Here is a 20740-nt window from a genome sequence, read left to right as displayed (position 1 = left end):
AACAGTGCTGTATGTAGTAATGTTTTTCCGGGTGGTTTCTATCTTAGAAACGCTAGTAGGGTCAAAACGCCCCGGAGTTTGTTGTTGTTTCATAATCGGCTACGCTGGACGAAACGGGGTGTTGGGATCGTGGTGGGACTATCGTTAGCTTCGTTCTTACGGCAGCGTGTTGAGTGGCGCTAGCAAGAGTCTCTTCTCGATCATAACTCGATCCGCTCGTTCAATCGCGCTGCTTCGAGTGCGTCTTCATCATCGAACTTCAGGCCGTTTTTATCATCTATATACGTGTTTTGAATGTTTTTTTCTGAAGACGTTTACCTAAGATTCTTTTTGACATCTGCTCACAGTTCGGCCATGAATTTTGTTCTACGTTGCAGTATCGTGTAATGTAGAAAAGTTCAAGGCTTTGTGGCTGCTCGCAGGTGATTTTTGGAAGCGTATCATTGTGGCGCCAAAAGTGGCGGCACAATTAAATATTTTGAAAGCAAATATGTTGTGACGGAAAATAGTGCGTGGATCGTGAATTTTTAACAAAGCTGCAAATTCGTCGTATTTGCATTTAAAAAATAAGGCCAAACTTTGCTGTGACTATTGTGAGCTTTATTGTGTTTATTTTTTAATGACTGGTTTTTACTTTATTTGTTACCATTACTCTGTTTTTATATGTCAGTGTTTGTAATGTCTCTATTCTTTATTTCTATTTTGTTTTTGTTGTATTCTTATTAATAAAATCATTGTTTGCTATATTATTTACTTTGGAACTCCATCGGGCAGTGGTTTTTCTTGGAACTGTATGAGTTTGACAGATTGACTTTGTTTCACAGTGTTGTCATCATCCGTATCGTCGTCGATGCCTATGAGGACAAATCAGCGAGAGATTTCTTTCTCTTCAGAAGAGGAGAACTGTGCTGCATTTTCCGTGCCAAAAACATACGGTTTATATAGTACGATGCAACTTATTACACCACACAATGGAAACTTATCCAACGGTCGTCGCAATCCAACTAATATAACTCGGAGAAAATCGCTTCTACAATTTAAGCTGTCGTTAAATTTCTACTCGACGTATATGTAAAATCCACCTTCTAAGAGGATATGGAGGGAAAAGCTTGGCTTTAATAAAATTGATATTGATACTCAGACAATTGGAAAACACACAGCAAGGAGAATGGAAGATGGATTTTTCGGGAGTAATGATGTTTTGTAAAAAAGGGCGGGTGTACTGTAGCGGTTAGAGGTTACGCTTCCTGCACGATCGACCGGAGGTTCGAATCCGCCCTAGTGCTCACCAAGTCCTTCATCCCTCCGGAGACGATAAATTGGTACCAGACTTGTCTGAGAGGATAAAAACACTGACTTGACACATCGGCTAGCCCCCGCTGGTCATTGTATTGACCATTTACGCGTTCGTGATCCTCAATCGATTCTGAATTGAAGTGAACGTGGAGGCGCATCCCAAGCGGATTGATTAACGTCGGACGCTTCATCCTTTACCCTTTAATGATGCTTTAAATGCTGCTCTAATCAAGAGGTTCCGTAAAGAACCCCCGGAAAGAGGAGTGCGAACAAATTTTGCACAGTCCAGTCAGATAGTGCGCCCGGCTGCACGAGGTGTGTGGCCGGCCGCACATGTCTTACCAGGATGTCACATATTTTCTAAAGCAGAAATTAAAGTTCTTGCAACACTATTTATTTGTTGTAGACATCATTACTAGCTGAATTTTGCTTTATAAAATAGTAACAACAAAGTACATATATTAAATGTCCTATGTACAGCGACAACGGAGTTGCAAAAGGTTAAAAGTGGTGGTAAATATGTGGCTAGTGGAAAAGTTAGTATTAGTATCAATAAGTTAATTAATTAATATGGCATATTTTGGGAAATATGAAATTTTATACGGAATATATAAGGAAAAACAAAAGAGCTAAGAAGATGAAGGCTCTTACTTCACAGTACCTCAGTTATGCATTTAGTCCTTACTGGAGCTCTTTTTCGTAGTTGTCAGAATACCTTCCTTTTTTTCTGAACAAAACAAAATCCCTGAAAGTCAGTAACGAGTAACGTTAGATTTTGGGAACAGAAGGCGTCAGAGTACGTGACAGCCGGTTACTTCGCGGATGTGAGGAATCTTAGGAATCTAATCCAATAATAATAATAATTGTTCACGGATGTCCCATAGTGTGAAAATTCACGGAGGTAGAAGATATGTGAATTGAGAGAGTAAATGTGATATTTATGTGTAAATCTCTCCTCTCGGTTTATCTTCGTGAACTTGAAACAATCTTGCTTCGTAACTCCCTCAAATTCTGCGAAGAGATGAGCAAAGAAAAATCTCTTCTCTTAGTGTTCATTTTGTTTTTTGTTGTTCAATAGTACACGTTCCAAGAATTGCGCACAATTAACCTACGATACCTGATATAAAAAATCTAGAAGGGAAAAAGGAATGAAGAGCGGCCGCTCATTCTGTACTGGAATTGTTGCAAACGAGCTGAAACTCTGACAGATTTGTGATATATCTGGCTCAGCTATGCAATATCTGGCATTATTTCACTTACCAACACACGGAAATATTTTTTTGGAGATCTACGTGCACGGTCGCTCTTTCCGGGGTTCTCTCCAGCACACCCTGGTAAGGCATGTGCGGCCGGCCACACTATCTGCTGACTCGGAAAATTTGCACTCCTCTTTCCGGAGTGACTCTGGAAAGGCGGTGCAGTCGGCCACACACCACGTGCAGCCGGCCACACACCTCGTGCGGCCGGCCACACTATCTGACTCGCAAAATTTGCACTCCTCTTTCCGGATTCGCCCTGGTAAGGCGTGTGCGGCCGGCCACACTATCTGACTCGCAAAATTTGCACTCCTCTTTTCGGGGTCGCCCTGGTAGGGCGTGTGCAGCCGGCCACACACCACGTGCAGCCGGCCACACACCTCGTGCGGCCGGCCACACTATCTGACTCGCAAAATTTGCACTCCTCTTTCCGGAGTGATTCTGGAAAGGCGTGTGCGGCCGGCCACACTATCTGACTCGCAAAATTTGCACTCCTCTTTTCGGGGTCGCCCTGGTAAGGCGTGTGCAGCCGGCCACACACCTCGTGCAGCCGGCCACACACCTCGTGCAGCCGGCCACACTATCTGACTCGCAAAATTTGCACTCCTCTTTCCGGAGTGATTCTGGAAAGGCGTGTGCGGCCGGCCACACTATCTGACTCGCAAAATTTGCACTCCTCTTTTCGGGGTCGCCCTGGTAAGGCGTGTGCAGCCGGCCACGCTATCTGACTCGCAAAATTTGCACTCCTCTTTCCGCGGTCGCCCTGGTGAGGGCCGGCCGCACTATCCGACTCAGCTGTACAAAACCTTGTATTCCTCTTTCCACTTCTTTTTCGTGTTCTGGAAAGAGAAGTCCACTTTCGTGTTCTGGAAAAATTTTGCACAGCTGTGTCAGATATGCCACTTTACTACTCACTAGCACGCGAAAATGTCTTGTTGAAAAACCAACGAGGAAAAGCCAAATCTTCACCTCCAAAATCAACTTATCCCTCTACAGTACTTTTGCCCTCCCGGATAACCCCTGGAAGGCGATCCAAAAATTGAGGTTTTCGACACAACCTAGGAGGTAGGTCGACGACCCTTAGTACCTTCAGATACTGGGTTTTAAACCGACGCTAGCACATCACATGCCCTCTGTATCCCTACTTGCGTCGTATGGTTCAGCGCAATAGGTAGCGACCATTCTCTTGTGTGGAGTGCGCAGAGAAATATACAGAGAACAGAATTCGAATTCTACCTCGTGGGATTACTGAAAAACTGAAGAAAATCAATAGAGCTATTGCTATTGCTAGATAAGAGCTCATTGTTCCAAAAAAAATCAATACTCCATCCCCATTGCTACATCTTTTCCCAACTGCTTGGACCACAAGTAGATTTCAAATAACGCAAAATTTTCACATTTTCTCTCCACATCTTCCTGCATGTCAGATTTTACAGGTATGTTGAGTGGGAATTAATTATGGATTTTTTATTCGGGAAATGAATCGTAGATTCAAATGATCACATTATCGATCGATAAAATAAATATGTTTTCGTATTGCAATAAGAAGCAGATTTCAACTAATGGGAAAAGTTTTACTTTGCAACATTTTCCTACACGACAGACTTGTTGGAGCTGCCAAATAACGATGAATGATGGATTTTTCGCTGGAATAAATAAATCTTTGGCTCAAACGATCATATTAACGCATAGAATAACCGTGTTTTCGAATTATGCGTTAACCGGTTCGGTTTTAAACAATTTAATAGTTTTAGTTTTAATATTTCGGTCCTAGGTTGTTCATCTATGGATATTTGAATATGGAATACATATATACAGATATCTTCGGACATTCTCATGTGACGATTAAGGTTTCCCCAGGAGACGTTGATTTAGTCGATTCGCATACGGTCCTTGTAGCGGAGTTCTGCTTTTTCGAAAATTCCCATCGAATAAACCAGGCGTTTCGATATGTTCAAGAAAAACTTTTCAATCCGTGTAGAATTTCACTTCAAAAAGAACACGCTCCAAAGATTTGTAGTAGTCAAAATGTTTATTTACGATAGATACATTGCGTTTAAGAATGCTTGAAGAAATGAAAACTTAAGAATGAAAACTCCATCCATGGATCATTTTAAGGACGTTCATGTTCATAGCTTATGCAGCCGTGACTGGATTCCTGAAAAAAAATATAATTACAACAAATTAAGAGGATGTGCCACTACTACCGTACTACGAGGTCGTACTGTTCTGCACTCTGGATGGGGTAAATTAACATGTTGTTATGTTGAAGGCGATGAAATTCATTCGTTGGCCAAAAATTCTTTGATAACGACACTACAACTAGAGCAGAGTACAGTTGTTCGAATTTGCACTAACGAGAATTACTGTAGGATTTGTGTATTTATTTATATATATATATATATAGATGTTTATTTATTTATGTGTATTTATTTATATTATTCATTGATTTGTATTCATCTTATATTATTTGTTTATGTTTATTTATTTGTGGCATGAATGATAGCCACGATCTCTTCATTATCCATTTTAGCCTAGAAGGTAATGGTCCTGCCCTAGTACTTGAAGAAATTAACAACAACAACGACAACAACAACGAGATTTCGATTTTTGTTTCTGTTTGTTATTGTTTTTGTTTGTTTTGTTTTTTAATTTTGTTTAATGTTATAAAATTTTCACGACGGTGAATGTTTTTGTAGTGTAACGACATTTTATGCAGTGAAAGCCGTTTATTTACGAATCTAACCGAGAAAATCGATGGATAGTTGTGGAAAACCGTGAAAATATCGAGAAATAATCAGAAAGGCAGGTCGTCATCGATTTTTCTCCACATCTCCATCAGAAATCTTTGATCCTGTAAAATCCTGTACTGTGATTGCGCATCGTATAAATTTCTATCATCCGAATTTCTTTGTTATCTACTGCTGAATTACTCTTATCAATTGTAGTCTTCGTTGAAAAACGCAGGACAGAACAAACGCGGGAAAATCAGCAGCTGGCGTCCAAGCTGTTCCTCCACCTTATCTATCAGTTATCAGTTCTTTTTTCATTTGACGTTTAACCTTACGCTGTGAATTTTTTCTGTCCACGACTTAATTACGGTAGTTCTTGCTATTATCTCGGATCTACGTTGCTCAAAGAAAAACTGTCCTGTTGTGGCCATTCGTTGATACCATTATGGGATTAGTTCGGTACGGGAACTGGCGGCATCTTCAACTTTATGAATATTTTTTCGTCTTAGGGTTTATAAGGCTTAACATACATTTCCACACTATTGTACAAAAAAAAAAGAAGAAAAAAATGATGTGCGCAATTTTTCCATCAGCAAGATGCTTTGTTATTGTCACAGAAATACTTTTCGTGTATTTCCGGATGTAAAACATTTTGGGGGGCGCCCAAATCCTTCTAGCGTGTGGATGAATGAAATTTTTCTAAAATTCGAGAAAAAAATACTATGGGCGAGTATGTTTGCTTATATCTGATCGAAAGACCAGAACGGATGTTCTTTTGGAACAGAACAGAGTGGAAAAGGTGCGGTTCATACTTAAAAAGGGGATGAGTTCCTTTGGACGCGTCGCGGCCATTCGCGCAAACATAAGTTGTAGTCTCCTACACGTCATCTTGCGCCAAGCCGCAAAAATTCGAAATTATTGCTACTTTTTTGCGTTATTCTATTTAATAAACCAAACAAAGCAATTAGCGTGTCAAAATTCATAGATAAAAGATTCATACAGATCTTCTTATTTTTATTAAGTAGGGGGTCAATTTTGATCCGTAGCAAATTTACTTGATGCTCCTTGCTATTATTTTTCTAAAATTTTTATTATCTCAGCGGAAAGGAGAAGCATATTATTGAACGCAGGAGAAGCACTCATTGAAGGAGGTCGCCTTATCAGAGGATCCTGAACTGTTGATCAACAAACAAATTGCTACGCCGAAATAATAATCACATTTCATTCGGCTGCTAGCAGATCTACTCTTTTCAATTATTGGCTAGTTCAGTCGTTGATCCACTTCTAAACTATGTTATTGTCAAATTTGTGAAGTCGCTCAGCATTTCTGACAGAAAAAAGCCAAAAATAATACTTTTTTGAGAGCAAGTTTCTTTCTTTTACTTTCCAAGATAATATCATCAAACACTAGAAAGCAACAATTTTTTAAGACCATCGGAAAGAAATCTCAAAGAAAAGACTCCAAAGCATCCATTTCTTGGAAAAACGCAAAAGAAAAAAAAACATTGCAAGAAGCCTGTCCGTTAAAAGAATTCTTCCCAACAAGCGATTTCTTGGAGTTTTCCATGTGGAAGAAAGCGCATGGTTTGAAATCTGAAAAAAAGGATGGATGAAAAATTTCAAAAGTTCCCACCAACTAAATCTTCCATTTTATGATCTTTTCTTTTCTAGCGTATTTCCTGAACCTCTCTTTTCAAATCAGTTTTTTTTTAAACTCTTACTGAGAGTAGTGAAAATAGTCTATATTTTGTAACAGTGTGCGTGGGAAGTTTTTAGATGGGACTCTTTATTTGCCTGATTATCGAGACCCAGGGTAGTGTAGCACTTAACGGGATAAACGCAGCATTACGGTCATCCCCTATTTAGGCCTTTGAAGACGGCGAAAAAACCGAAACGTCTGGCAAATAAAGGTTCCATCTAAGAACCTCGCAGGCACACTATAACAAAACATAGAAAGAATATGCCGAGGTTTCAAAGACAAGCGAACGTTTGAAGCAGTACGTGAGGAAAAATCTCCCTCGAGCGCTGTTATGTTAAATGTTAAAAAATGTTAAAAATTGATGGTCTACCGTTCCCTAGAAATTTATCAAAGTAGGAACACCGGCTTTAATTTCAATGGCATTTCCCTCTCAGTTTCGACTCCCTTTTGTTTTTTGCTTGACTCTTTTTTGCTACTACGAGAAATTTCTACGTTTCTTCTGCCGTCACGGTTCTATATATTCAGGTATGAAGCCAGTGCTTCTGTTAGCTGTCGCCTTTTCGGCAGTCGTTGCACGACATGTCGATTTACCGTCACCCTACAGTGATTTCTGTATTCTACAAAATAACACAAACCGTTACGATCCGCAAAAACAGTTCGACATTCCATGGTGGGTTTTTTTTTGGTAGGAAATTATGCATTTGTTTTGTTGAATATTTGATAATTGAGGTACAACGTCAATCTCGATCTTCCACCAAAGCAACGTTGGACGGAGATTTCAAAGACTTATTCGCAACAGATCAAGGACTTAATCGCGGTATGCTAAAGTTTGCAAGAAAAAAAATAGGAAAAAAAAGCTGAAGCAGTCAAAAAATTACAGTTAGACAGATCTTAGCGTGAAAAGAAGGATGCATACCGTAACAGATTTATTGTTCACCGAGTTAAAACGAATTTTTCTACGTTTGCACAGCAACCGTCATCTGCACATAATATCCAAGCACCTTGCTGAGAGTACATCACAGTATTATGTGACTAGGCGCATAGTCGCTGCACTAATCGATACAGGCATCTGAGAATGGGACTGGCACGTGGCGGGCACGTAGCGCAATCGTAGAAAATAAACAGCAAAAAATAACCAATAATAATAAAATAAAATATAGATAAATAAAATAAAATATATAATAATAGTAGATAATAAATAAATAATAAAATAACAAAAATAAAAATAACGGAACAGGAACTTTCCAAAAAAAGAATCACATCCACCCTGCGGAAAGTTGGGATGAAAAAAAGTTTTATCTGTATTTTTGGAATTCGACGTTTTTAGCCAAATAATAGCAATCAGGTTAGCAAAAAAAAATTGGTGAACAAAAAAAATTTGATGCATACTGTAAATAGATAATTGAGTGTGTTTTTTGTATTCATTCCTCATTCAATCACTCATTATTCTAATGGCATTCTAATACACAACATAAATAGATGAATAATTGATTGAATGAAAAATGTGTACGAAAAAAAAGTCTCGCCCCTCGTTAATTAGATCGCAGCGTTTTTAGCGCAAAAACATCTTTTTTTCCTTTTTTTCAAGAAATGCTGAAAGATAAGTAAGATGGAAATAAGATAAGAAGGTGGAAATAGAAAACACTATAAAAAATAAAACGGAGCACTTTATGGGAGAGTCGGAATAAACTAATAAACGATGTTTTTGGGTGAATTAGTAGAGATACACTAGAAGAAGTAAAAATAAATAAATTCGAAACGTGATGATTGGATGACAAAATAGAAGGAATGTAATTAAAAAAAGATCCGAGAGAGAAATCACGAAGAAATGAGAGGGAACACAACAAGGAAAAAAGAAGAATTAATGGAATAAAAAGAATTAATGTAATAAAAAAGGGAAAAAACGCATGTTTAAGTAGGGAATCATCGGTAAATCCAGGCCATGGGGACAGATAACCACGTACACAGAAGGCTAAGGAGGTCAGTGTTGATCAAATGCACATACTGAAAAAATATATGAGCTCTTTAATTTCTATTAATACGCAGACCGATCAAAAAGAACAAATAATTATTTATTTTTAAAGGTAAAAACCAAGAACCTCCCATTATTTTGATCGATTTCTGGATTCTGTCCGATAAATCCCGCTCTAGGTACTTATTGATCTAATCACACCAATCGTACCTGATGCGTTGGAATGGGTTGACGTCTTGTTTGGTGATCTCGGGGAGAAATTGCCTCAACCATACAAGGATGAGATTATGGTGAGTCTACAATACGTACAATTCAACATTTCTGGAATAATCACCTTCCATTCCCCGTGCCCAAACTCGTGAAAAATCGTGAATTTCAGTCAATAGCTGAGGATGCTGGGATTCCTGTAGGTCAAATTGTCGTGTACAATATATTCTACGAGATATTCACTGTCTGTACATCGATTATCGCACAAGACCCTGATGGACATATTGTGCATGCAAGGTGAGCAGAACCACGCCCACTTCCCCCATAAATTATAATTGAATGATTTTTAATTAATTAATTCTTCGAATAATTTTTCCATTAAGAAATCTTGACTTTGGACTGTTTCTTGGATGGAATGCCGACACTCATGAATGGATGATTTCATCCGCTTTAAGGAAGATGATCATCAATGTGAATTGGATTAAGGACGGTAAGTGAAAAGGTTGTTAAAATCGCTTTATCCGATACCCTTGTGCATCGAAAATTCGATCGGCAAAATCGAATAATTCGTGATTATTCGAAGGCGCATAGTGCTATGAAAAATCTTAAAAATATTTCATTTCTTGGAAGTACGTCTATTTTCCATTTGTCCATCCGGGCTTAAGCCGTTTTGACATATTTCAAGCGCCGCATTGTTTTCCTGTCATCTGTCATTATCTTGTCAAACTATTGCCAACAATATGTCAGCCTTTTGTCACTTTCCTCTTCGTATGTCAATTGACGTCAACATTTTCCCATTTCCTCGCTTTTTTTTCGTAAAAATTAATCCAAATTCCTTCCAAATATCTGTCTTTGATCGCTATTTGTTCAAACCATCTTTTTTGTCAACCAAACCGCACAGTTGTCAGTAACGGAGAGTTTTAGTAATAACCTCTGTGCCCTATATGAAGAACACCGACAGGTGGTACCTGGGTCCCACTCAAAATTCAAGCTATCTTATGGATTACAAACGAATTAATAGTTGCGAATATCATTCAGGAAAAATTCTCTACAAATCGAACAACTTCGCCGGATATGTTGGCATATATAATGGAATGAAGCAAGGCGCTTTCTCTGTCACCGCCAATGAACGATTCCAATTGGCTGGAGGTAATGAACGATTCCAATTCGCCGTTGAGTTCAGCACGCATTTCCATCCTCGCCTGATCGATCGATATATTGAATTTCTGCCACAGGATACCTTGGTATTTATCGCTGGTTGACTGGTTTGGAACCGGATGGGAAATGGATGTCATGGTTGACGAGGGAAACACTTGAACAGTTCAACAGTCAGTCCCATTGATTCAATATCAATCGACCTGAAATGTCATTTTAAGCGGATTTCAGCTTATGCCGATGCTAAAGCTCATCTAATGACAACCCCGATGCTCTCGCCTGTTTATTACATACTTGGAGGCATGAATCCGGGAGAGGTAGGTCAACGATTACGGATATGGAGTTTAGCTCGGGCAGAGAGCGCTAGGAAACGCACGGAACGGAACCATCTCAGCTCTTCTTCTTTCGCTAAATTTTCAGATTAAAAAAAACTAGTGATACAGACTCTCCCGCCACAAATTAGTCACACCGAAGAGCCATTTTCTGTACAATCTATAACAACTCTCTTTATTTTTTCTTTGCCGGAATGAAAAATCCTCCACAAAATCAATGCCGTAAATTTGCCGTGTATTCGTCCGCGAGAACTGGTCTTCAATACAGTTATACCCTAACAGCGACCTATCACTCTTTGAGATCGTAGCGGAGTTTCAAACGCAACATATCGCCGATTTGAAATAGCGCGAAAATCGGATTTGAAACATAAAGTTCGGTTTACGAATATCAGTGTGGCCCCTTTCAGTTTCCCCTAACCATCCTAAAAAGTGGCGTGGGATACAGCTTTTTGGGTACGTTGGAAAATCCCACCACTGCGCACGCGCCGCATCCGCGAGCGAACGGTCGGAAATCAATCAGGTATCTTTACCGGCCTATTCAAGTAGGACCAATGAATAGGCTGCTAAGGAAACCGGCGCGTGCACAAAGGCGGTGTGTTCTTACGTACTTCGTAGTAACAAACATCGTTCCCACGCCATTTTTCAGGACAATTATTGGGGACTGAGTGATGCCAACTTCATACTTGTAATCTAAACTCCGAACTCTATGTTCGCCACACAGACCACACATCGTGGGTTTCGTGATATGCTAGCTTTAAAATTTCATGGCATTTCTTCATGGCACAGCATTTCGCTCTCCTCAGCTTTCCCGTTTATACTCACTCTCGATTGATCGCACCGATCACATATCCCATTGATGTTGTCTTTGTTTTTTAGGGTTCAATCATTACTCGCAGCCTTAACGGTACAGACCTTCTTACCGAGCTGAATCCTAACGATAAAAATGGATGGTACTTGTTGGAGACGAACTACGATCAGGACAAACCGGTCGGTTGGCAAATTGGCAGTGCTCCAAATCCTCAAGTCCTTTAATGACGTTTTTGTAGGTGTTGTATCTTGATGATCGTCGTACACCCGGCAATCATTGCATGCAAAAACTTGGCCAGAAGAACGTGAACTTCCAGGTACATGACAACTCGTCCTACGAGGTCAAGTGATCAGTACTCAAATGCCACCGTACGTGTTATCGTTCAGGGTATTTTCAATGTTTTGTCTTCACGTACAAATCTCAACAAACTTACCACATATACCGTACTGATGCAAGTGGAGAACGGACGATTCGAGACAATCATGCAAAGCTGTCCTGGATATTGCTGGCCGTTTTGAACACGTCCAACACGCCAATCAACTACTATCGGAAATCGATAATCTAGTCCTATTCGAATAAGACATTGTTCGGATATTTTTAACACGCTGATGCAGCCAGTACATCAATTTTGTGCATTGTGATGCTGAAAAAATGTGAATAAACAATCCTACCTCTTTCAGTGAGTCTGCAATTGCAGACAAGGCAGCTGTCCCACACTTCGTGTTTTTTAGATGTGAAAATACTGGACCAAAGCAAATGACGTGACCATAGTTAGGTCGAAACGATCGATGAAACGTTGTGCAGTTAAGTAAGCGACTGAGCTCGTAGTGACGCGATAGAGCTAGCAGCTGGGATCGAGGTGGGACCCTCATTTGTTGCAACTGGATTATAGAGATGCAGCAAGTAACATGAGAATGGATAAAGTTGTTGGTAAAAGTCGAAAGTAGTGTATGTCCACCAGTTTGAAAAAAAATGTATCCAGAGCTGAAATCTATTTAAATGGTTTGAAGAGATAGTTAGATGAGGAATTCGCAAATTTCTAAACAAAATCCAGACAGCAATAAAATTTCCAACTTCTTACTCGAAAACGAGAGATACAGCTAGAACTTCGTGCACAGGTTCTCCATTTCATAAAAATAGTGTTTGTTTTCCCAGTTATAGGTCAAAAAATTAATTTGAATGCAAGATTCCAGCGACCGCGTCCCATCGAATGTGTGTTGCTCGCTTGTAATGATGTTGCTGCTTGAAACGGTATTCTGTGCTGTAATCAAGGACTCAGGCTAAACTCTTTGCGTTGCGATCACAAATGCCACTATTTGGGCCTCCTATAGTAGGGTCGAACGACATGAAACCGGGAGCTTCAAGCTACGGGGGTGAAGATTCCAGTGGACGACGTACAACCGATCCGCTCGAACGTGTGCTTCTCGATTTTAGGTGTTCGTTTCTTCATAACAAACTTAACGGCTAACTCTTCGGCGTCGTCGCCTTCGTCAGAGCTTGGAAAGTAAGGTCATTTGTAATATATCCCCTCAAATACCTCATCCAGAACAAGTCATCATTCCTTGAGATGCTACATCCAAAATCGAAACCAAAAGAGTCCAAATCGTTGTGCTTACCTAGGTAGCGACCTCCGCATGATAAAATCGCTCCGCTAATACTAATTAGGATGCGACCCGCATATAGATCAAAACGCGCAAAGGTCTTGATACAGAGCCAGCTTGGTGGCTGTGGTCTTTTTTTTTACTTTTGCGTTTTAAAAAGCTCCATGTTCGTACGACAGCCATGCAAAAGAGAGATTTTCATGACCTTTTTGCGATGAGTTACCAAATGGGTTTTTGCATGTTTCATCCCATAAATGTTCTTTAATACAAAAAAAAAAAGGTTTCGGAGCGAGGTTTGTTGACGAAACTAAATAAAATACACCAGAGGCCATGCAGACCGCTTTACCAATATGATTCTGTTGGAGTGCTGGATCTAACTGTTTCTTAAGATTTGTGATAGGTACTTCCGCAACTCTCAATTGGTCATCGAGACCACACCTAACCAAACTGGCCCTTATCGCCTTACTTAGGTCGTCGGTTATGAAAGGTAAGCAGAAATTGAGTCATCCACTGCGGCATAATCTCGCTGCGCAATAATAAGACCTGGCCTCCGCGGCAAATCAGCAATGTAACCATTAGAAGTTGCGATCGCTCCGTGATCTCTACAATCCAAATTCTACGTTTTCCGTGGTTTTTTCGTACTACGTCAATGTCGTGATAGGCTGCTTTTAATGTACAGTAGGATATTCGCTCAACCTCCTACCTCGGGTTCGAAGCTTGCAAATAAAAGCATCATTTTATAGATTTTCTGGTGTATGATTCGGAAATGCATCACCGAAAAATAAAAAAAGTGTGTTGGGTGATATTTTTTTAATAATACGGTTCTTCCAGCTGCATTAAGTAAAGACTGGAGGAAAGAATAGAATGCCTCTTTCACTCCGCAAACAAATTCTCCTTGTTACTTGTATGAATGGAAATTTTGGAGAGTTCAATTCAATTTTAAGAGGTGCGTTTGCAAAAAGAGGTGAGGAAAAAGAATTTTTTCCATATTTTACTTTATTAGTTCAGTAAGGACACCAATGCAACGGTACGTAGTACGAGAAATATTCATACTGCATTAGAATTTGACATTCAGGTAACCATGGTTTGCCAATTGCTATGCCATAGGCTAATGCCAATTCGTTGGTTCGAAAAATCTCCGGGGCCCGGAACTGGAGCCTAGAAGCCAGTACGGCAGTTTTGGGTAGTCATTCTCGTCACAAAACAGTAACGTTCGGAAGAGGGACGTCGAAGGGCTACCAGAAAGATGGAAGAAAACTGTAGAAAATAAAGGAAAGCATGTTCTAGGTCGTGAAAGTTTTTTTCTTGTTCACGAAAAATAAAAGCGGTATGTAATATTGCATTATTCATTGGATGTTACAGTATTTTTGCACACGTCATCTCTTTCACTTTTCAAAATTTCACGGTCAGCGTGGAAGTGCTGCTCAGTTAAATTATTTCTATTTTTTTAAATCTTCACGTCTATTCCTAATTTTTCCCGTTTCTTACCTTATTGGAAAGGATACATGCGTCCATCGTGCGGTTTGGATCCGAAAGTTGAATTTCAGTGTTACTCTTAGATTTGAACCCAATACGCCAGTAATCACGACCTTTTTCTAGTTCCAGTCTAGGAAAACTCGTCCGCATCGATGCCGCAAAATTCTCGAATCCCCTGAATAATTTTCCGTACTCGGCCAACGGTTCTGTGGCTTTTCTGAGAACGGAATTTGATTTGAAGGATAAGATAAGGAAAACAGGATGTTCAGTAAGGCAAAGCATGATTACCTGTAAAAAGGCAAGGAGTGAAAAACTCACTCCGCCTAACATACTCTGCAGTCTTCTCCACTTTCCTTCTTGTATTCAGCTGCCAGGTCGCGCCGCCTCTTCATTAACGGTTTGTTCTGGACGCGAGCTGATTAAACACTTTCCACATGGGTAGAACTTCGTGAACAAATACGTAAAAAAAGTCTCTTCTTTGTTTGAATGAAGATAATTTAGTATATTTGGCCCAAAATGATTGCAATCACATCACAACAGTGCATGCAACGGTCATCCGGTGCACGTTTCTAGCCACGCAACCGTCTCACCGGTGTAGGGCGTCGAAGTCATTTAAAAGCGGATTTAAAGGTAGCATATCACGAAATTGATGGAAACCTCAGGGAAACTGTAGTGTTCGGATTGCACAGTACGGGAACCAACGTGGCTGCGCTCATCCTTCCTTAATCGTCGTAAAAGAATGGCGTGGGAACGACGTTTGTTCCTACGAAGTACGTTAGAACACGTCCTCTTGCGCATGCGTTGTTTCTTTCAGCAGCATAGCCACTGTTTTACTTGTATAGACTGCTAAGGAGATATCGTTGACTTTCGACCGCTCGCACGTGGAAGCGGCGCGTGCGCAAAGGTGGTGCATTGTAACTGGAATTGTTGCAAGAACGGCATTTTCCACGCTGTTTCTACAACAATTAGGGAGAGATTAGCGGATCCAAGCTGGTTTCCGTAATCTACCAGGCGATCTCTAAGCTTTCGCTGTGGTTTCCACATCATTTCAAAATCATGATACGTTGCCTTTAAATAGGGCACCAGTTACTTTCAAACATAACGTTTTCCACAATTCATGAAAAATAAGTTCATAAAAGAAAACGAGCACCTATAAGCTGGAATTAAACGCAGAACACCCAAAAGTAACGTACGAAAATGCTAGACTTACGTTAAGAGCTGGAATCGATTTCAAATGGGCGACTGCGACGCGTCTACTGTCTGCCTTTTTCCTCGGTGCAACATGTATAGTCAAAATGACTGGAGACGTGGTACAGTTGCATTTACAGTCGCGACGGGACCCCTCCCCCTCCCGCTATTTCGGGCCAGGCCACGGAGTTGAGCGATTGTCCCAACGGGCTACTCCGAGCGCAGCCAATTACATAATTGCACCACGCTTCAGGTCATTTTGGTCGGACCATACTTTTCATTTCGTTTTATTTCGATCGAAGATTGATCACGATCGATCATACGACATTCAGCGGCAACTCTAAGAGGAAAAGTTTGTAAATACGACAAAATCCGAGTTTTTGAATAGTAATAGACGTTTTAACACAACCATCAGCAAAGCTAACGTCTCAATACTTCTGGAACATCCCAGTTCGAATAAGACACTTCTATTCAAAATAAATTATTTATTTTCTACCTATATATTAACAAAACAACACTATCGATTATTCGAGCCATGCCCTCGTTATCACATCGTGGTAATTTTGTGCACCGGCCATGCCGGTACTCTTCATAGTAATGATAAAGTTAATAGAAGATTCTCGTTCAGTGTGATGTTTTCTAAGCAGATATATGGTGAGCAGAGGAAGAAGAAATGTGAACAGCGGAATCAACTGAAATGGCAAATTATTTTAAATTGTACGGTAAACAAGTGGAAAGAGACATGTAAAAACCTTCAAAATCCTCTTTGATAAAAAAAAAATTCTTGAGTCATATATAGGATATCGTAATCCTGTTCATTAAGAATACCATATCTTCTACAAAAGTAGCAACCAATACTTTACACTATGACTTTGGAGAGAAAAAAAAACAAAATAACATGAATCAATTATATCTTGTAATTTTATTTAACGCAAAAACAGTCTATAAAAAATGGCTTGTTTCCATTGCAAAAATCAAATATGACCATGTCTTTGGGAGGTATTTTTGACCGTTACGTGTCTGTAGAAACGAAGACATTTTCTGGACTAGATGCTAATTTCTTTTTTCCTTTAGCCTGTGTAGAACAAAAGCGCGTAATAGTCGCCGGTTCAAAGAAAACTACCGATTCAAAAAAACTCCCTCTGCGAGAGTGCAAGCCAAAAAGGGGAAAGGCACCAAAACCAAATTCTCCTTTTAAAAGAATGGTGATAAAATAGTGTGCAGAAATGAGTGCAAAAACGTTTCAAAAGTGCTGGAGAAATAAGAAGCTTAGATAAGTTATATACACGTGCTTAACTAGTAATACAATCCCCTGCTGTATTATGTTACACATATAAATTTCCTACTTAAAAAAAAACCATAGCCTCACAGACTACTCTTTTTTTAATCTGTTATTTTGTTTAAAAAAACAAAAAAAAAACATATGAAATATAAAACAGTAAATATAAAGTAATGCTCACATAAAAAATCCCTCTCGCTGCTCCAAAGGCAATTTCGTCGTCGCCGAATAATGCATAACGGGCTGTTCGCATACCAAGTCCACCAAGACTATACAATACGTAGATTGTTCTGGAATATTTCCCATCAGCAAAGTGAACATCTCAAATCTATTAGAAAATTTTTTGAAAATAGATTATAAAGACATTACAATGTCATTTAGTGCTATTTTAGTCATTCTAATGAAATACTAAGGATAAATGGTTGCAATAATAAACAGTATAACAAGTTTTAAGAGATAGGTGAATAGCGGTCTTAAATCGTGAAAATTCGCGAGATTTGTTGAAAACTTACACTTGCAGTAAGGAAAGATAAGTGGCAAATTGTGTGATAAATAAATTCTCCAATGTTTGGTACCGTGACGACAGCGATTTTGGAGCACTAAATAGATCTTCATCGTTATTGAAGCGAATTGTAAGAACTAGTCCACAACTCTTCACATAATCCCTCATTATTACCATCTACGAGTTCTCTTATTGATTCGAAGTAACATCTGCATACCAATAATTACAAAAACACTCATTCCACCAAGAATAATGAACATGCGATTGGTCCGTGGAGCAGTTGACGATGGAGTATTAAGCATTGATGCGGTCAACTCATCAAAATCCTCGTGACGATAGGTTGTACACAGGATTATAACGATGACGGAGAGCTAAATCAGAAGAATGAGGTCATATACAACAGTTAATTTGAACTTTTATTTTCAAGCCATTTTCTGTAATTTGGTGGAATTACTTCTAAGCAATTACATAGCCGGGGGCAGTCATCTTGCAACCCTCGAGGCTCTCTGGATAAATACTTCCCTCGAAGAAAGAAGCTGTTAGAAATGTTGTCTTTTGTCAACTGGTCACTCCAAAGTTTTGATTCAACGAAAAATCCCAGAGATAAGTGGTTCGAATCAATCAATTAAGGTAGCTATGACAAAAAAAATGAGAGCTACACTTCAGGTGCAACAGATCTGTGATATATCTACTACAAAGGCGGAACAGGGAATATTTGAATGGAAATCCCCACGAACGAGGGAATCTATACGATCTCATGACCAAAAATAATGAGAAAATTGACTCCTCGAGCAAAGAACCAGCATGCGGCATAGTTAAGCATAATTAAAATATTCATAGCTGTAAAAGAACGCCACTCATTGCAAAACCAGCTGGAAAGTTGATTTAATGAAACGAACAAAGTTCCAAGCTGAAGTGAGATACGCTAATGAGACCACTGACCGATAGTGAAACATGAAAGAAAGAATTATATCAAAAAATTTCTCTCTTCGATTGTTAGACAACTCATGAATTTACCCCTTCAAAAGTACAAAAAAAGAGAAAACAACTTCATCGAGTATTTATCCTCCGGCCGAGTTTCATCGGAGCACAAAAGTAGTTTTTGTTTCTATTAACACTATTTGCATTATAAGATATATCTTAAGCAAAAACAAAAAAGAAAGAACTTACAGATATAAAAGAGAACAGGACTCCGTACCTAATATCATGTTTCTCGTAGTTATGCACCCAAAAAGTTGCCACGGCTCTCTCGAAGAGTATTGCCAATTGTATAGCTACCTAAACTAACATAATACGAATTGGATTATGGTATTTCTCAACTATGATGATGTCTACGCTATGTATGCATCCATAAACTAACTTAAGCACCGTATACAGGGCACTGGCTCCTAGTGGCACCAATCTACTCCTGCGGGCAGAAAACAACGCCAAACCCCTTTACACGCTTCATTCCTGTCCCCTTGTACTATGCAATAATGCAATAAATATAATAAGCCAAATCTTATACAGATGCTGAACTCCTTGAATAAACTGATGTAGGAGTGAGCAACCCATTTTGTGATAAAATCAACAAATGCTTCACAAAACAACGTAAAATCTGACACTTCTCGAAAAGACTACAAGTTCACTTACGTTACTTAATAGGGTAAACGATTCTGGCAATCTCCCCTCTACTAACATCTGTTAGCACACCAGTACATGGCAAAAAATTCTGCTACTCACCACTCCAATGGTCATAGAAGCAAGGGAAAGATTGAACGTTTCATATTCGACCCGGGTGGGAAACGCTTTGCACGGGTCGGGTAGCATTGAACGTATTATCTGATAGATCTACAAATAACATAATATTTGTTGACCTCCGAACAGGTTGAACAACTCCTGCAGAACACGAATTTACGAATTCACCTGCATGGATGCATTGACCATAGCGTGTCCAGTAGCGAATGAATAATAAAGTATAAATATTATCTGGAAGTGGTATGTATAGTCTGGTCAAAACGCTATAAAGTACATTGTAGATGCACGAGCGGTGTGCTTAGCAACTTGCCAGATTTTGCTGAGTGACGTCACCTGGATCGATATTGGCCGCAACTTTTTCTTGTTTTTTTTTTATTCTTTTCGTTTTTCTTTCTGATTTTTTCCTCTTCTATGTTTCTTTTTTTCGTACTTTTCTAAAATGTTTGCTGTATTTGCTTTTCCTACAGAGATTGATATTGTATCTGCATTTTTCTTCTTATATTGCTTTTGTTCATAAATTGCTTTTGAAATTTGGCTCAAAGTTTCATTTAGTTCCGTTCTAATGTTCTTTTTTTCGTTTCTTCGCCTACCCTCCCTCCCTTACAAAGAAAAAAAAGAGCATTAACATGGAAATAATTACATGGACAAAAACAATACAGTAACTTACGAACAATGAAGATACAATATAGACCTATGTATAACAGAAGCAAATAAGCAAACATAAAAAATATGAAAAAAAAGAAATACAAAAGACGAAAAAACAGGCAGAAAAGCAAAAGGGATGAAAACAACCAAAAAATTGTGGCCAATATCGACAATGGATGACGTCACTTGGGAAAATTTCGCAAATTCCGAAGCAAACCGTTCGCACGCCGTCTGCGAGCGGTCGAAAACCGCGTTGCTCCAGCGCGACCGCTCATGCTAGCACACCGTTCGTCATGTCGTTTTGATTCGACTATAGTCCGAAAACAATTTGTAACTCATCAAGAAAGTTATACCTTGATATTAAGGTGAAAACTTGAACCGTAAATATACTTTCTGATAACAAAAAGCAGTATAGGGATCGACATGACAGATAAGGATGTTTGAAAAATTTGAACGACACGAAAAGGTACGTATGTGACGAAGTTGATTATAAGCTAAAATAGTAATCAGTACAAGAAGAGCATTTTTTTTTTGCCATGCTTACATGAATTCTTCAAACCTCTGTGCAGTTCTGTTTGCTTAGATATGGAAACTCCTCGAATTTAAGTGTCATCATCCGCTGTCAGACCCTGAAAGTGATTAAGAAGGCCTGAGTACAATCAGTGCTCTCATGTCGCCTACCACGAACTACAGCTCTACCAGTTTTACTGTCCTTGAGAGCGCCGCATCACGGCCACCGCGATGCCGCTGAGCTAATCGATATCGCCACCTTAAATGGGCCTGACAAGTGGAATAACAGTATCGCAGTGCTGCGGTACGTAGAGGACAGCAATCCTTGTACATATAATAAATGAA

General features: G+C 39.4%; 2 protein-coding genes across 5 annotated transcripts; one reads left to right on the top strand and one right to left on the bottom strand.

Moving 5' to 3' along the window:
• Positions 1-7510: 7510 nt before the first annotated feature.
• Positions 7511-11975, top strand: RB195_004540 (uncharacterized protein; the record flags this gene model as incomplete). The annotated part of the gene is made up of 11 exons (XM_064182423.1): positions 7511-7653; positions 7713-7800; positions 9135-9245; positions 9335-9459; positions 9546-9652; positions 10201-10311; positions 10398-10490; positions 10549-10634; positions 11526-11636; positions 11696-11773; positions 11844-11975. The coding sequence occupies 11 exons, from the start codon at positions 7511-7513 to the stop codon at positions 11973-11975; spliced, it is 1185 nt and encodes a 394-aa protein (XP_064033690.1).
• Positions 11976-16246: 4271 nt separating this feature from the next.
• RB195_004539 (uncharacterized protein) lies at positions 16247-20498 on the bottom strand (the record flags this gene model as incomplete). Of its 4 annotated transcripts, XM_064182421.1 has the most annotated exons (9): positions 16247-16414; positions 17183-17291; positions 17514-17600; positions 17678-17874; positions 18674-18781; positions 19226-19333; positions 19409-19471; positions 20239-20379; positions 20445-20498. In XM_064182421.1, the coding sequence occupies 9 exons, from the start codon at positions 20496-20498 to the stop codon at positions 16247-16249; spliced, it is 1035 nt and encodes a 344-aa protein (XP_064033686.1). The 4 variants fall into 4 exon arrangements, with proteins under 4 accessions (XP_064033686.1, XP_064033688.1, XP_064033689.1 ...); XM_064182419.1 differs by lacking the exons at positions 20239-20379; positions 20445-20498 and adding an exon at positions 17660-17666 and having other exon boundaries at positions 17721-17874; positions 19409-19429; XM_064182420.1 differs by lacking the exons at positions 16247-16414; positions 17183-17291; positions 17514-17600 and having other exon boundaries at positions 17856-17874; positions 18702-18781.
• Positions 20499-20740: the final 242 nt, after the last annotated feature.

This window comes from Necator americanus, chromosome I, assembly GCF_031761385.1.
Source record: "Necator americanus strain Aroian chromosome I, whole genome shotgun sequence".
NCBI lineage: Eukaryota > Metazoa > Nematoda > Chromadorea > Rhabditida > Ancylostomatidae > Necator > Necator americanus.
This window is presented reverse-complemented; position numbering and strand designations above follow the sequence as displayed.